The following is an 18,690-nucleotide window of genomic DNA, read 5'->3' as shown; positions in this document are numbered from 1 at the left end:
GGAAAACTTCACAAGGTCTCTTAGTACAATATGCAGGGCAAGGGGATCTACTTAGCAAGAAAAAGTGAACTTCAGACTCACCTCAGAGACCAACCGTCTGGTACTCTGAGTTTGTCTGTTTGGTGAATCCTCAGGGATGCTCTGAGAATCAGGCTTTAGTTTAGGGGTAAGACTCTGCAAGTGTGCTTGATCCCAGTATTCTGGTCATTTCTTTCTTTGCCTGCTTCGTTATGTTTTCGTCCTACTGGCCTCGCCAATCAGCCTGCCTGCTTGGTTCAAATCTGTACAATAAAACTAAACACCCCCAAAAATCCACCTTAATGACTGTTCTTATCACATAAATGTGCAAGATATACCCCTTGCATCTGTCCTTTACTATATCATTCAGATCAATGACCATTAGCTTCTGTGACAATGACTTCTGATGATCTGTTGTACAACTCCCTAAGAACTGATTATTGCCACATTTTACAACCCTCACTGTTTTACTGACCCAAACACAAGAGGAAAATGAAGAAAACAATCAAACCTTGTGATTTTTTCATCCACAGAAATTGTTGGGTCACTGCCAGTCTCCGGCTCTGACACCGAGTCAGTGCCGCCCACCCTCCTTGCTGATCTCACAAAGGTGAGTTTGTTGTCCTTTTGTTCTTCAAATAGAAACAAAGCCTCCAAACCCTTCATCATAAAAATCAATTTAAAGACTAAACAAAGCAAAATCCCTTTGGCAGTGCTAATTATAGTTCTCCTTTGTTTATAGGCTGTACTTGGTTACCCACTTCTAGCATTTGTATTAATAAAATATAATATGACTCACCTTTCAAATATCCTAAAATTCAAAGTCATATCTTTGTTTCCATTAGAGTCAAGATTTGCTCTCTTTTTGATAAAATAAACACATGTTCATGAACTGAAAAGAACACTAAAAGCAGAATGCACTATTTAACTTTGACTTTCAAAAATAAATACAAACATAAGCATAATTTGTAAGTGTGTCCTTAAGTCTTAAAATCTTATCTATATATTTATTTATGGGGGTTTCATAAGTATAAATTAATGTCTTAGAAAGTAAAAATGATAAATTCAGTAATAGTTTTTTTTACTTCAATTAAAGCTATGTCCATTTAATTTATATCAAATGTTGTCAATGGAGTGTTCATAAATGGAAGTGCTGACTAAACTCTATTCTTTCTTAAATAAAGAATTCATAAATTCAAACATGATTGACATAATTCAAAGTATTTCAGTTAGGACTTAACACAGGCAGACTCAGCCAAGAAGCCAATAGATCATGTTTTACCACTGTATCAATGCATGTTTTCCTTTCAGGACATATTTCTGTATCAGAACAACATCAGAATCCATAAGGAGTCAACTACAAAATTATTTGCTGAAATTTTAAATGAAAAGAAAAAATATAGAGTATAGCCCTTCTCATATACAGAAAAATGTCACTTCTCAACATCTGTCTTCCTACATTCATGCTGTAGGATGCTGCTTGGAGTCCAGAACTTCCTTTTGGTCAACCCAGGCTTGAGACAGTGGACAGAGCAGGACACAGTCGACCAGGTGAGTTTTTTCTTCCCACAAAGTCTATGTTGGATGACAACATAGATTCTCTTTGAAGAATCTATCTATGACACTACCTCAAAAACACTACCTCAAAGAACAGTGCTAAAGTCATCCTTGACCCAGGAGAAAGTTTCCTGAAACCAGCATTTCCAGCAGAAAAGCAGTCCATTGAACCACCCTCTCCTGAGGATGAGTACACCCTTGACATCCTTTCCTCAGCATTAGTCCCCAGGCCCACAGAGGGCGCCACAGCCCTTTCCTGGTGGACCTAGTGAAAGAAGCTGACACCAGAGCAGCTCCAGCTGCTGCCCACACAGAGCAGCCATCTCTTGTGGGCTCAAAACTGAGTCTGTCAGGATAACGTAGGTCATAAGGCCCAAGTCCACAAGGGGCTATGGCAAAGAGAATTGGGCCTTCACAATTAGTCTATGTATTCCTATTGGCCACACATGACATTGATACAGTCTGCTCTGCTCCATGTGTTTTTTTAGTACCAATTAGCTCATATGTAATTGATCAACAAGGATGTCAGTAAACATTGAAATTCCCTCGGTTCACTTTTGAATTTCCAAGAATGTTCATTTTTGAGGTAATAGGGTAAAACTTTCTCACAGTTAAAGAAAAATCTTTAGCAATATGTGAAGACCTACAAAAAACCTCTGAAAATCCTGAAGAAGAGTCTATTTAATGCAAGAAGTAGGCTGATCTAGTGGCTTCAAGAACCTCTATGCTTTCTACTTTATGCAGCTCTTTGGTGAAACTGTAAGTAAAAGTGCCTTTAGGGAAACCTGACCCTAGGATACTGGTTGGTAAGGATGCACATGATTCTAAGTGCAAATGCCAGCAGAGATTTGTTATGGCTGATATTTTTAATAGGATTGTTACTGTTTTAGTTAGGGTTCTTCTTTACAAAATTCTACAGGTTTTGAGTGGTCCACCTCAATCTGATTTTCCTCATAAACCCTGTGCCCAATTAATATGCAATCTTACGGAATACTAGGTTTGTCACAATTACATATATGGGATAATAGCAGAAGCACCTATATAGATTATATTTGGCTTACATGATTACCAATGATAAATATTAACTGCATGACACAGTTATCTTCTCCTGTATTAAAAAGCAACCCTAACATTAATAGCTTAAAACAACAATCATTTATCGTTCCCATAAATCTGAAATTTGGGCAGGAATCAGTGGGGACAGCTCTTCTCTGCCGCATGTTGTGTAAGCTAGAGTATCTCAACTGGGGTTGAAGATCTTTTTCCAAGATGGTTCACTTACATGGCTGGCAAATCAGAGCTGTTTGGGGTTCCTCACAGCATGACAGCTAGATTCAAAGACTCAGTATTACAAGAGACAGACAGTGAAAGCTGCCACTCTCCGAGGGGCCAAGAAAGTGTCAGTTCTTCACATTCTAATAGCCAGGCAACCATAGAACCCATCTTGATTTAAGAGGAGGGAACATAGACCGTATCCCTTGATGGGAGAGGTATCGAATAAATATAATCAACTACAATCCACATCAACCAGTATTTTGACTCTTGAATCATTTAGAAGTTAGTTGGATAAAACAAAACTAATCTTTTGGTAAAATGATTGATATTAAATGTTCACTGGATATCATAATGATGTATCATAAAACATTATAAGATCAATATTTCAGGTAGATTAATAAAAATAATAGTACATCTGTGATAAAAGTATTACTATATTTTTCAAATTGCTTTACTGTTCTCATTTTATTTATTCATTCATTCCATTCATGAATATACTATAGGATAACAGTAAAGCTAGAAGGATTCTTAGATATAATCTAGTTAAGCTATTGTGTTTCATAGATAAGAAGACAAGGCCTAGAGATAAGAAGTGCCTTGCTCAAGGTCACACCATAGCTGGTCACAAAACCAGGACCACCATTCAAGTTTCCTCCACCTATTACAAAATGTTTGACTTAAGTAACTCCATCATTAAAAAATACATATTATTTCATATTTGCTTTGCCCTCAAACCACAGCCTCTACTTTCTCCATTTCACTGTGCTGCCATTTTTTTTTTTTTTTTTTTTTATAGTTCAACCTTCTGGGGCTTTACTATCTCACCTCCTAATCACCACAAGGTTTCAAATCAATCACACATTACAGGGACACAATTTGTACCAATGGCTTTCTAATTAATCAGTTTAGCAGCCTCATTTCCGTCTTCATTTTACTTGATGTTTCTGGTGTGGATAAAACAAAACAGGGGGCTCCTGTTAACCACCCCCTTCTTGAAACTCTTTCCTTTGGCTCCCACAGAATGACTTTCTCTTGGTTCTTCTATTCCCTGACTACCCTTCCTTAATCTCCTGCACCGGGGCTTGTTACTAGGTTTTTTATAATCTGTTTGTTAAAATCCTACCTCATTGTAATGATTTACAGAGATGCACGAAATACAATATGATTTTATCTAAAGACTTGAAAGAAAATGGAAGAAAAGATAAAAACAAAGGTAAATCAGATGACTCAGAATAATGAAAAAGTTTGAGAACTAGATATAGGTGGTAGTTGCACAACATTGGGAATTTACTAATTCACAATTACTGAATAGTTCACTTTAAAATGGCTAATTTTATGTTATGCTTCACCTCAATATGTCTTCTTAAAAATCAGATGAACTTAGGGAAAATTGTGCACAAATTAAACAACACAAATTTCTTTAAGTTTGCTTTAAGTGGTTCACGAATTTGGCTCTGAACTTCTTAGCAGATTGTGCAATGAGGAAAACACAATTAGTCATGTGATTTAGAGTCTTCATGTTTACAACATGGTAGTTGCTTAGGAGAAAAAAAATATCTCCTGTGGGTCCCCAGAAGGAGGAAAGTCTGGGTTATGGTGAACCATGTCCTGTCTACATCAACCTCCTTGCTGTACAAAACCAGTGTCAGGTGTTTCCTGTAAGGCCCGCACTAGAGATGCATAATAAACACCAGAGCCCAGTTTACAGCAGTTCTCTGAGGGGCTAGGTTCTGACAATCTGTCTTAATTCAAGCATTGATCTAGAGGAATGAATGTGCTGCATAACCTTCAGTCAATGCTCCATAAATAAAAATCATATCTCATAACTGAGTTGTTGATTAATATTGACCAAGAAGCACTATATTTGCTGGCATGGGCCTGGAGTGCAAACATTTTATTGCCAATTAAAGGCAGATCCGTGTGCTTTCATAATGAGCCCAACTAGGAATAGAAATGACATATCTTAATGAAAAATGAAGACGATAACTAGGAAAAATTCCTAATAAATAGGAATTAGATACATGGAAATCGGGGTGTTGGTGGCGGTGGATGGAGCAGAGAAAAAGCACTCTAGATATGACCAAGCTCCCTCCTTCATAAAACAGTTCTGAGTCTCTCCCATGCAAAGATAAAATAATAAATAGGACTCCAAAGTTCTATACCATAGCATTACTGAGATAATTTTAGCCTGGAAAATTTTTAAGTTTAGTGTCACCAAACGCCCACCAAGCCATTAAAATCTCAGTAAAGCACTCATAGAAATCTCTCAGCTTAAGTAGTTTAATGTAGTGGTTAAGCCCCTGAGATAAAGTACTTGTAAAATGTGCCTCTAGAACACTAAATGAATTGGTATCAAGTATAGAATTCTGAGGTCTTCTGTTATTAACATTCTTATGGTAGTTTATCCCAAGCCATTCTTTTTTGCAGAGTCAGTTATCTGTTAAGATTACTCCTATTTCATATAAATAAGAGTCATAAACATATAGAAGAAACTCAACATTCTGTACTCCACATAACATGCATCCAACTCATTCAAAAATAGTATGAAATCATTAGAATAGAAATTTTTTGTGTTTTGGTTTGGTTTGATTTGTTTTAGGTGTGTGTAGGCAGCAATACATTTTTCTTTTCATTCATTAGAATGATCATTTGCTCTATGAAAAGAGAAGTTCTCCCCCGCCCCAAATTACAGAATTTTTCACTTGCTAGACTTCCCATTTAAGATGTAAGCCAGGTCTCTTCATAAAATTGCAACATTTTAGTCGGTGACCAATCAAACTTTAGACAGAACTATTTTCTGCTATCAGACATTGTTTTGTCTTTTATTCCCCTGTATTAGTCTGGGTTCTCCAGAGAAACAGGACCAAAATGAGATTTTATACATATATAAAGAGATGTAATATAAAGAATTGGCTCACTTGGTTATGGAGGCTGAGACATCCCAAGATCTGTAGTCAATAAGCTGGAGACCCAAAAGAGCCAATGGTGTAAGTCCCAGTTCAAGTTCAAGTTGAAAGGCAGGAGGAGATTGATGTCCCAGCTCAAAGACAGTCAGGCAGAGAGTGAATTCTCCTTTACTCAGCCTTTGTGTTCTAGTCAGGCCTCCAATGGACTGGGTGAGGTCCACTCAAATTAGGGAGGGCCATCCGCTTAACTCAGTCTACCAATTAAGATGTTAATTTCATCCAGAAATACCCTCACAGACACACATGGAAGAATATTTAACCAAATATCTTGGCACCGCCATGGCACAGCCAAACTGACACTTAAAATTAGCCATCACATCCCCCAACTAGGTAATATGTTAAAATCACCACACGTTTCTGAATTTTCTTAATCTCACCTCAGCCTCTGACTCTGTTGAAAGGAATCAGTGAGATGAGCTAAATTGAATGAACTCAGTACAGAACCCAGCTGCTAATGTTTCATCAGGTCAAGGACTTAGTCTGTCTCTATTCATTGCCATATCATCAGTATCCTGCCAGATACTTGGCACATACTAGATAGGCAATTAATATATGTTGACTGAGTTGAAGGAGTAAACAAATGAATTTGTATCATAATACCACCATGAAAGTCAGAGTTGATGGGAATAATTTCATTATTTTCTGTTTTGCTCTACCTATTAAGAAGCTCACAGAAAATCATTTAAATAGTCCAGACAGTAGTCAGCTATCTATTCTGGTCACACCACTCACCATTGCTAAAATACGTCATCCATATTCATGCTTTTGTGCCCTTGCACGCATTATTTTCTCTCATGCCTATAATACTCTTCCAGTCTTCTAGTCTGATGACCTCCCACTCACACTTTCAGTTCCAGCTAACATGCCACCTCCTCTGTAAAGCTTTCCCCCAACTGCTCCGTGAAAACTTATAATTAAATCTATTCCCTGACTCTGTAACAGAAAGGTATACAAACCTCCCTCAAACATTTACCACTCAGTATTGTGTGCATGTCTGGATCCCCTCAAGACTGAATTCCTAAAGTGAAAGAATGTGTACTGAGCACACTGGCTGGCACATGCTTAGGATTTTGTAACTATTTGTTACTGCTGTCAACGTGATTGGGCCCATCAGTGTTCTCGGTCCTGGATTATAAACTCCCAGAGGAGACGCTGCTCCCTGTGTTAGTCCTCACGCAGCTACAGAGACATAATAAGGTGATATTCCTCACTGGTAAATACTTTTGTCAAAATGAGAGTGCTGAAGAACTTCAATCAGCTCCAATGCACGTGAATACTAACTACCACACTGATTAATCTGTAGTCATGAAGTGAAAGAAATATGCAATAAGCCACTCTCCTAGCCAAAAAGTTTTCATATCCTAAGTCTCAACCAGAAAGGCCTGACAAAGATATTATTTAAATCGCTCTGCTTTAAGATGGAAGGATAATAGTAAGACTTGGAAAGAGTTGTAAGAAAAACTCAGCTGAACTTTAAGCCACTGTGGTCAATACTTTGCCTTTTCTTCTGTGTACTTCTAAATCGAGGACCAAACAGTAAGTTTTCCTAACAGGAACATGCTGCTTATAAAAATAGTCCAGAGAGGTCCAGGAGGAAAATGTCATCTAAAGGATGAAAGGGATAGCTATTCAGCAAAGAATTGCAATCACACTTCTTTCCTAGATGCAGTCTTTACAATGCCCAGAGAAAGATGAGAAGTAAATTGAAATCCTTCTAATTTTCAAATTTGGTAAGTCTAGACTTAACTTAGGTATCAGGTGATATAGTACTGTCCTTCCAATGTTAAGTTTGGGAAATTCAATGCTCTGCCCCAAATTTTGGCAATTTCCAAGAAAATTTGCACTCTCACTTTCCTCCCCTCTGTTGAACTGATATTACCCCATCTCCCTCTCCACCTGCTCTTAATCTTTAGCCCACATTCTCTCAAAGCTCTTCAAAGTCCACCCTTTTTTTAGGCTCATCCCAATTCTGTCCCCAAGGTATGATTCAATTTTTTTATGCAGAGTAGTGTTCTATTTAACCTCCTTCCAACATTCTACTGAACCGTGGCCACATTTTTCTAAGATAAATTCTGCCACTTCTACAAGAGCAAAAGCAGGTAGAAAGAGTTGTCATTAAAAATTGTATCTTTCCTTTCCTCCCACAATCAGTCCTTTATATGAATACACTCACATGGGTATTCAGATAATACTGTGTATCAAGTAGTTTTCAGTAACTCTTGGCAACTTCATCTCACCTTAATGCCACTGTTTCTCCTTTCCTCCTTTCTCAGGGAAACTCTTCTTTTTTCCTTCTCCATAGCACAGAAATTCATTCATTACCTCTTATGACACTAGTGCACACTGATTTCCCCCAAGGGCTCCATAAAGCTTCTTTGCACATCTTTAGGTGGGAGATTTGTCCATCCTGGGTAAATTCTGTGGGCACTTGAGGCCACAGAGCAAAGCAAACACTTAATGTGCTAGGAAACCAGTCAAAAATATTTCAACAGGTTCACTTAATTAGCAGTGGATCTCTGGGATGCTGTGCTCATTCATTTAATTATTAAACAAATACTTATGTTGTGCTTATTCCGTACAGGAGATAAAATAGTGGACAAAGCAGATACACTCTATGACTGGTAGGGTTTGAGTCTTCCCCCAAACAGACCCTGAGATAAGGATTTGATTATAAGGAGTTTGTTTCGGAGATGATCCTAGGAAACCCAGTAAAGCAACAGGGAAGGAAGGAAACCAATACAGCCAATGAGTGGTGTACTGGTAAATGTTTAACAATGAATCTCAAAAAAAAAAAAAAGTCAGATATTTGTATACAGAAGGTTATTATAAAATTTTGCTGATACAAAGGCTATATAGCACACAATTTACAAATAATAAAATATACATACTCTTTATTATCAATTCTATAGTCAATTGATTCTCCTAAGGAATATTTAAACTGCAATCTGAATGAGAGGAAGGCAAAAATTAAAACTGGGGGGCTGGCCGGGTGGCTCAGGCGGTTAGAGCTCCGTGCTCCTAACTCCGAAGGCTGACGGTTCGATTCCCACATGGGCCAGTGGACTCCCAACCACAAGGTTGCCAGTTCAATTCCTCGAGTCCCGCAAAGGATGGTGGGCTCCGCCCCTGCAACTAAGATTGAACATGTCACCTTGAGCTGAGCTGCTTCCCAGATGGCTCAGTTGGTTGGAGTGCATCCTCTCAACCACAAGGTTGCCGGTTCGACTCCCAGAAGGGATGGTTGGCTGTGCCCCCTGCAACTAGAAAACGGCAACTGGACCTGGAGCTGAGCTGCGTCCTCCACAACTAAGACTGAAAGGACAACAACTTGACTTGGAAAGAAGGCCTGGAAGCACACACTGTTCCCCAATAAAGTCCTGTTCCCCTTCCCCAATAAAAAAATCTTTAAAAGAAAAAAAAATTAAAACTGAGGAGACATGGTGAAGAGAGTTTTTGGCAGAAGGGAGTGACTGAAACGGGCATACTGAAGGAAAGTGAAGAAAGCTAGTGTAACTAGAGCACAAGCAGTCAGCGAGAGAGTTAAAAACAATGAAACTCGAGAAACAGAGCTTTATAAACCCTGTTAAGAATCATGAAAAGGTTTTAAGCAAATGGATGACACATCAGATTTGAGTTTAAATAGATCTTCTGACTGCACTGTGGAGAATTGGCTGGAGGTAGGCAACTGCAAGTAATCAATAAGAAGTCTTAACAGCAATCCAGGCTAGGCATGTTGACAGCTTGGACTTGGTGATCGAAGGAGAGATGGACAGAGGTAAAATTGACTAGTGTGTAAGAGGTAAAACCATTATGAAAAATTCTGAAGCCACGAATGGGTTCCTCAAGCAAGCCTGGACTGATGAATGCTCAATATCTGTTACAGGCTCATTAGCAGGAAACGGCAGTACCAGTATCTGCAGTCAGTACTAGGCCAGTGACCTGGTTTTGCCTCTTAGATGTCCGAATATTGCCTATCTGTTACCACTTAATGATCATGAGACTAGTGAGCAGATCCTAGGAAATGTCAGCCTTTGCTGGTTCTCATCTTTGACATGGTCTAATACTTCCATCCATTTTTGTTGGCTCACATTTCCATAATGAGGAAGATGAAGTATTCATCATTAGCAATGCTTTTTATTGATCTGTGCAGAGAAGAGAAAAAGAAGAGGTCGATAAATACAGGAAACTGTGCCACATAAATAGGTAAATATAATGACCCATAGGGACTCAGGATTTCTCTTTATGACCTGCTCCAGGAAACTATCTCCAAGATTACTTTAAATTTAAGGATCTAGTAGCACTTATGAGAGCTTGGTTCCCCTACATATCCCAATTTAGAGGTGTCTTTCTAATAACCCAGTGGTTTTTGTTTGGTTTGGTTTTTGAATTTCAGTTTTAGGCATCTATCTTGTGTTTCACTTTTGGTTTAGCATCTGCATTCTAGCCCTTCTCATTTCTTGGAGTGGCCGCTAACAGACAGCAGGAGTTGTGTTTGTATCTTACTGTTTCTGAGATGCCAGCACTTCAGCTGCACCAGAAAACCAGCGCACAGCAGCTCTCGGCTCAGGAGAGGTGGGCCCCACACCACGGAGCACAGAGATTATCTGCACGCTGTCTCGTCTCAGCTCTGTTTCCTTTCACACTTGGTGGCACTGAAACAATTAGAATAAACCTGTTGAGCTCTAGTCGCTGGATCATCCGTTAGTGGAAAACAGCTCTAATGACAAGGACAATGTCTCTGCAGGAATAAACCCTTAAGTGCATTTCAAAATTAAGGCATGATGACAATTTTAACAGAAATCTTAACTTAAAAACCTATCATTCAGTTATTACATGTAAATAATTGAAAAGTTTTCAGGGAAAAAAATGTAAGACAAAAGCAAGAAAGAGACGAAGGCGACAATGCATGGGGAAAATATTGGAGGATATATATCACGATCAAAAATGCAATCCCATCTTCACTTTGTGAAGGATGAAATGTCTAACTATTACATTGTTTTGTACACCTGAAACTAATAATAATAATAATAATAAAGTGCAGGCCCATCTTTAGGATAAGAAAGCACTGTCACATATGTCTGTGATGTTTCCAAGGCCTAAACTTAGAAGTTAAAATCTCATCTTGGAGAATTCTTAATTACAACTAATACCACAACTTTAGCATCGCTATACTCAGCAAGCAGAGAGAACAGGGCTGAACAGGAAGATAAAGTTCACACTAGACCACAGTGCACTTTCCATCTATTTCCTTTATTCAGGACCTAGAACATGGTGGGGGGGAGGGGAAGACCTACATACATGAAATAGGAACAACATAGATTTATGTATAAAACATAAAGACTCCTTTAAAATTTTCATATAGATTAAATATATGTATATTACTGTCTTAGGTCAAAGGACTGGAAAAATCAGTGAGAAGCAGAGACATCAAAGAAGGCATCCAAGCAGCTTTAAGTGGGCCCTAATGGGTGCACAGGACTTTGCTGAAGAAAAGGGAGAGGACTTTCCAGGTAGAACAAGTTTCATGAGCAAAGATGCAGAGGTTGGAATGAGATTCAGAAATAAGTAGGAGAAGGATAGATATAGATATAGATGAGATAGACATAGACATAGACATAGACATAGACATAGACATAGACATAGATATAGATATAGATATAGATATAGATATATCAAGCAGGGCCTTAAAAATCAGAGGGAAAAAAGTTTGTTGAGTTTTCAAGAAATAAAGGGAGATGATGGGGATGGGGCTTAGGAAAGTCAGTCTGGACAGAGGTTGGTGCATGAAAGGTAGGACAATGAGGGATTTTGTCCCACATCTGTGTGTAAAGCTTTGAGGACATAGATGGGGATAGAGCAGAGGGAGAAGAGAGGAAAAAAGAGATACAAAGATTTTTATTTTAAAAATAAAATAAAATAAACCAGGGACGATTTTGGACAATGGTGGGGAGAGGAGAGGAATGGGTCAAAGAGTCTGGATCGCCATGAGGTTGAACACCTCCATGGTCATCTATGTTATACATGGGACACCAACTTTCTTCCCACCTGGAATTTAAAACATAAAGAAAACAATGAACAACATTTTTTTCTCTCTTGCCCTTGCCCTTGCCTTCCTCTCTCTCCTTCTTTGAAAAATCAGTACAAGTCGGAGAATAGGAGTTCTCTAATATGCATTAGGAAGTGGAATCTAATCCATTCTGTTCACCCATTCCCAATGTTTATCACTTCTCAAATGACTAGGACATGGTGTGTTCATAGCTACAAGGATTTGTGCCTCATGTACCCTTATCTTGCCCCACATGAGGTGACATCAAAACCCAGATAGGAAGGCAAATGTTTCTGCCTCTCTTTCACCCATTTTTACAAAGAGTATAAGGCACTCTTCATGCAAATGGTTTGAGGCCAGAGAGTAAGCAGGAGCAGACAAGCCCACCGCCGAGACTATGGGGAAGATATGTCACCTTGGGACCTGTTGTGAAGAATCATAGTTTTACAATATGATCAGCATTTTAATGAAAGAAACAACTCTTGCATTGAGAGGAAGTGATATCTTAGCAATCTTAAGGTAGAAATAGTAAGAGCATTTATAAATGGTTTGGGGACCTGGATAGAATTCCCATGAATAGTTTCCTTCAGTTTTTAAGTTTTAAGAAGGTGAAACTGCATTTTTAAAGCTGTCAGCAGATTACACGTTGCATGCAGTGGTCAGTTTATAGAAGGGGAGTCTACACAGGCAACTGAGCAAACCTCGGTAATTGTCATGCACTTCTGCTCAATGTGACAGATCACATTATCCAACTGACCTTAAAAATGTAAATGTCAGGAAAATGGGAATCTTCATCCTTACATAGGTCCTATTAATCTCAGAGAAAATTTAACATCTTTTGACCATTGAGTAAACCAAAAGATGAAGTTTCAGTTTCTCTTATCTCTATTTTTCTTGCTTGGCAATGAATGAGATAGAAAAACAACAGCTCTCCATTGCTCATTGGCAAGTTCTCTATATGTCAGGTTAAATAAAACCCTTGCCAGAGCATGTGTATTAGCTTCATGGTATTTGGAATGTTGAAACAAGTGCTAATCCACAGAGGTTTAATAAAATGCTTACTAAATGTCATCCAAAGTCTTCATTTCCAAAATTTACCAAACTTCATTTAGAGAAATGGAACAAATTAAAGCATTTGCAGAGAAGTAAATGAACATATCTATTTGTATTTATCTAATTGTTTGTTTTTTAGTTTGTTTTAAATGAGCATATGTTTAGACTTCAAGAAAATTTGTCTCTTTAGATTCTAAGCCCAGACTTTCATTCTTAGGATGACAAATTTCACATTGATTTGGGTCCTTACAGGAGAGTATGCAATAGTTTTAATCAGATTTTTCAGTTGAATATTTGTGGCATTCTTGAATGACCTTTCAGTAAATTTCTTCAACTTTGAAAGCCAGAATGACTCAAGGGTATTAAGCAAATTATGTGCACCATTTTTTGTTTTAAGCATCTTTTTTTATGTTAAATTTAAGTAGGGTAGCTAGACATGATGGTTTACAATATTCAAAAAACAGATCAAGAAATATTACAACTGGGAGAACTGGGTAGTGGAAAGGAGGAGTTAGGCCAGGAGAAGGAAAATGAGATAGAACGACTACAACTGAAATAGCTAAAGGTGCCTTTTAATTTTGGGAAATATTTGTCTTAATCATGGGATCTGGAGGACAGCAAAAAGAGAAGCTGAACAAAGATAGAGATCATGGGAATAGAATAGTAATGTGAGGTGCTGGGCAAAAAGGGTGAACCAGCAATAATGGAAATGGGGCTTCCTGAAAGGGAAGCTGGGGCTGCAACTTGACATTTTCTGGGAGAACCCACTTAAAAGATTAACATCTATTCTATGAGGAAGGTTTGAATACTAGTTCAGGGAAAGGAGAAAATCAGAAACTAATTCAAGGAAGCAGATTTGTCTTTGAAGTTGGACAAAGCCACACTGCTACTGGGCTGTGTACCTGTAACCTGCTAACATTCTTATAATCTTTACTCACGATTCCCACATTGCACTAAGGGGCTGAGTATTTCTAATGACTTCCCATGGAAATAAGAAGAGAATACTGAAGACTTTAATATTGGACTGACATCCAGAAAGAAGACCACACACACACACACACACACACACACACACACACACACACACACACGCCATCTTCCTGGGCAATGACAGAGAGGGGAAGACTTATGGGAGGTCTTTACTGATGCTCCAGGTATTTTTCATCCAGTTGAACCTTTACACTTAGTACCCCTCTGGGTGAGGTTTTCTTCCTTCTTAGGCAAAGAGGAAATTAAGAATAACCAAAGAAGAACAGAGAACTAGTGCTACAATACCTAGACCCTACTGCCTTAAGTAATATTCATTATGGAAAATGGAACCTGCAGCTTGGCATGAGTCAACTACGAGTGCCCTGAATTCTGGCTAGAAAAAGAAAGAGAAAAAAAGATTTTGAGAAAACTTTCCTGAGATTTAATCTGTGTTAAAGTCTTGTTTCTGGAGCACTTTAATCCATTGATTTCATCATATACAAAAGATATGAAACTCTCCTGTTTTCTTAAAAATCATCTGAGGTTTTGTTGGTTTGTAGCCTTGACACACAACCTAATGAATTTCTCAATTTATTTCTCCCGGGGGAAGTCTCATTTTCTCTCTTCATTGTTAATATTTTCTTCTTCCTCTTATGAAACCCAGGCTGGGCAATTTGATATGCTATGCAGTTTGTAACAATATCTCCATAATGGTATTTTTCAGTCTTCATTATTGATAGCTGCTTTGCTTGAGGACAAGTTATATTACAAGTGTGATTCTCTTCTACTCTAAAGCCATTTTCCCAATTTCAAATTTTCTCAGAAAATTCAGGATCTACATACAATAAAGTATCTTTATGCAGATTGCTATCTAGATCTGTGTCTGCAGTGGTCTCACCACCAATTCAAAGCCAATCTGCCCAGGATTTCATGGACCTGGTTTTTTTCTTCAGACTTTATTATAATAATTACTAAGGCCTCTAGTCAACACTGGGATATTTCTTTCTGAACTCCTTAGAATCCACAAAATCTAAGGGGGAGCAAAAACATTCAATAATCAAGATCAAATTTAAACGCAAGGTTTCAAAAAATCAGAAGTAAATGCAAAACACTGAAGATGAACAAAATCAAAATTTTGGGGATCAAATATATGGAGACGGAAGGAGACTAGACTTCGGGTGGTTAGCACACACTAAAGTATTCCAATCTCAGGTTATAAAGTTGTGCACCAGAAATTTATATAATGTTATTAACCAATGTTACCCCAATAAATTTAACTTTAAAAACACCATCAATTGCAAGAGAGAAAAAACATTGCCAATTGAAAAAAAATAATAATGAAGATAAGCTATTGTTTGTTTTACAGCCTAGCATCATCATACAGCAGGAACCGTGCTGTCTAGTCTGCCCACAGCTCACAGCCTGTGTGGCCCTGGTAACCCCAGCAGGCAGGCTTCTGAGGGTCGCCATGGTGCAGTTTGGACAACATGAGGTCATAGTTTTGACCGTAGTGCTTTTACTACCTTTTTCTATTTGGTTCATAATATGGGAGGCTATTTCATTAAGTGTATACAGAGACACACATTTTTCCTTTTGCCTCTGGATCCAATGGGTATGGCACAAACAGAACTACATCTTGCTAAAACCTTGTTCTATGCGCAGAACTGCTCTTGAATCTTTGTCCAGCAGCCTGGTGCTCAATAATGGAGTAGGGGTGAAACAGTCCAGATAACAACATAAACAATATAGACAGGTGCATGTATAACGATGACAGAATGATTTGTTGTAAATCACTCAAGCATTATTTTGAATGAGAAATGTATTAATATTTTCACATATTCATTGAAATATAAATCCTTTTCAGTGGGTTCAGCTTTCTATTTTCTCTTCCTTAATGACTCAGCCAGTGTATTTGAAATTGTAATCTCTGATCTGGTCCCACCCGCAAAATGCGTGCTGCCTGAGCACACTTCCTGGATTGGCCAGGCAGTTCTGCTGCTCCCGCCTCCTCGCCCAGCCCACCACTGCGTCCTGGGCCCCTGTGCTCTCTGCCACTGCATCCTCTCTTCCAGGGCCAGCATCTGAATGTCTCTTTTTGGTGGGACGGTTCCCTTCCTTAGTTAAACCACAGCAGTCAGAATCTAACCAGAAAAAAACAAAAAAAAAAAAAACACAGAAACTGCTTCAAGCATTAGGTTGCCAATTTTATAGGTTAAAACAGTTGTACATAAGCAGTTTATACTGGTTAAAACTATTATTTCCAAGAAAGATCATTTAATGCAGGGAATGTGTTATTCAGGTGGAGGAGGAGCCGACAAGCCCAATAGAAGAGAGAGGGGTTACCCAGAGAGTAGGAAGAGTGGGCACTGCTCCTGCCCCTCACCTAGAGAGACAAAAGAAAGAGGAGGCATTACCAGAATCCAGGGGCCAGCTCAGCTGGGGAGACTCTGGAATCCTGGAGCACCTGAGCAGAGGGAACAGGAGACACACAGGAGAGAGAGTTGCCAGAATAATGACTTGAGGTACACAAGGAAGAGGAGAAATAGCCCCCACTTTTTCCTACTCCTGCCCAGCAATGCCTACATTGGCCATACACAGCCAGAAACCGGATGATATATGTCTTTGAAATGCAACCGACAGTGATGGGCATCCCAACCCCACCTCCCTAAAACAGAGCAGAAGGAAGGGCGAGCAATAACTGAGGGAAACCAAGCCCAGGATCAGCTCAGAGCCCAGTTCATAAGGGGTCCCATCACCAAGTAGCAGAATGGCATTTGTAGTAACATCATGAAACATTGCTCAGCCGGCATTAACCAAAACCTCCCGCTCTCCAACCACTTCATTCCCACCATTGTGAGAGCCACAAACACACAGGTCATTGTACTTCAAAATTATTCCCTTATTGTTTGCACCTAATTAAATGCAGGAGACTCTCTCCCTGTGTACTAAGATATTTTAAAGTTGCTACAGAATTGCTTGTTTTCCCATGAAAATATCTCCTTGTGTCCAAATCTATCAGTTTCAATACAGTAATAAACAGCATAGTCATCTGGGAGCGTTCCCATGGAGTGCTGACGTCTTGATGTGGTTATCCATTTTAACGGCCTTGAATTGAAGCAATCCCCCTCATCTTTTTACACTAACTCTTACCATTACCTTGTTTTCCTCTGCCCCAGGGACTCTGTCTAGATGAATGGATGGATAAATGGATGGAGGGATGGGCGATAGATAATGGATGGACATTCGTGATCACGGTGACACTGAGTTTTAAATATGGGGATGTTCCCAGCCTTTCTTTTGGTGGCAGTGGGAGTTCTAAAGTGCCATGGTTGATGCAGGGTCATAGAGGCAAAATGTGAACCTCATCAGTGTAACATTTTATCTTCTCACATGGTTAGAATGTTAAAATAAAAAGAGCTGATTTGCTCAAAAAGAAAACAATGATTCAGCATTCTTCACTGCAGGTAAGGAGAGTCTGAATACCTTTTCTTTATTCAGATAGTAAATAATAAACCACCGCCTGGATTATTCAGATTTTGTTCTTAACGTTCACATTTCCTCTGCGTTCAACCTTGCAGGATACATTAATCCTCCCCCTACCACCACCTATAATGTCCTTTGGAATTGAATCTTTTTTATGACTTAATGTTAATATATGATTAGGCTATGATTTATACAAATATAGTTCATTACTGTTAATAAATCTTGCAATTTTTTTCAAAATCTTGTGTAAAATTAAAGCAGGTTAAATATCATATTTTGTGTACAACCGTCAATACCAAGAGCATGAAATTAACCAGGCATCGAATGCACTAGAGGCAGTGCAAGTGTTTTTTGTAGATCACTCGAGGATGAATAATGCTTAGAAATGTGAGTTTGGAATAGCTCCAACAGGAACTATTAAAGTACCCCCCCAAAAGTGCATGCTTCTAAACTGTCTTTTAAAAACAAATTTAGAACCAGTCTATTGCATTTTCCCTTCTTTACCCATAATGATTCCCTCTAGCTGACAGAATATGATATAGTCTAGGAATGTCCTCAAAATATGTACTTACAGAACCAACTTTCAGAATGCACTGAGGCAGGGAGTGATTGTTTTAAGTGGCTGAAATACAAATATTTCCTGCAACCATAATTTGGCAAAAAACACTAAAAACTATCATACTAGTCTCTTCCTATGGGGGATTTATATTCCATTAAGAAGTAAGCAAAGAAAGATGTTAACCAGCTTGAATTGACAACATCCTAGAAATTCAAACATGCTTTTTAACATGGATTTGCTTTTTAAAGAAGATCTACAGATATACACCTGAAAATGTCATTTTTTTCCCCAAATGGCATTCATTGACATAAAAAGCATTTTAAATGTCAACTGGTAGAACATTTCAAAAGAAACTTCGATGGGTTGACGTATGGATTTCTTACTCCTCAGAGATCAAAGCTACTGCCTAAAGTTGAATTTCCTTGCCTTTGGTATTAAACATAAATGCTCATATAGCTCTTCTTGACCCAAGTCTTTACCAGTAAAATATTAGGTTGGTGCAAAAGTAATTGTGGTTTTTACAATTATTTTTAACCTTTTAAACCGCAATTACTTTTGCACCAACTTAATCTAATAAAGAGGCATCTATGGATGAAGTAGGAACTACCAGATTTGAGGGCGGAATAACAATGTCCTTCTACATCCTCTTCAGGGACAGGTCTAGGCTGGGCTGCATCACTGTGCCTCAGTCACTGTACAATTTTGGCAAAACAAATTGCGGAACACTTCCTCTACCAGTGTTCTCAAAGGCTTCCAGGCATCAG

General features: G+C 38.6%; 1 protein-coding gene across 1 annotated transcript in view; it reads left to right on the top strand.

The window, feature by feature from the left end:
* Nucleotides 1-18,690, top strand: part of IMPG1 (interphotoreceptor matrix proteoglycan 1) — a 91,360-nt gene that overhangs the window by 26,911 nt on the left and 45,759 nt on the right. The window contains exons 10-11 of the mRNA XM_019729700.2: nucleotides 552-628; nucleotides 1,491-1,573. Of these exons, the coding sequence (XP_019585259.2) occupies nucleotides 552-628; nucleotides 1,491-1,573 (160 nt within the window). The remainder of the gene's footprint in view (nucleotides 1-551; nucleotides 629-1,490; nucleotides 1,574-18,690) is intronic.

Source organism: Rhinolophus sinicus, linkage group LG05 (assembly GCF_036562045.2).
Source record: "Rhinolophus sinicus isolate RSC01 linkage group LG05, ASM3656204v1, whole genome shotgun sequence".
In the NCBI taxonomy this organism is placed as follows: Eukaryota; Metazoa; Chordata; class Mammalia; order Chiroptera; family Rhinolophidae; genus Rhinolophus; species Rhinolophus sinicus.
Note: the sequence above shows the minus strand (reverse complement) of the source record. Positions and strands in the feature narration are given on the sequence as shown.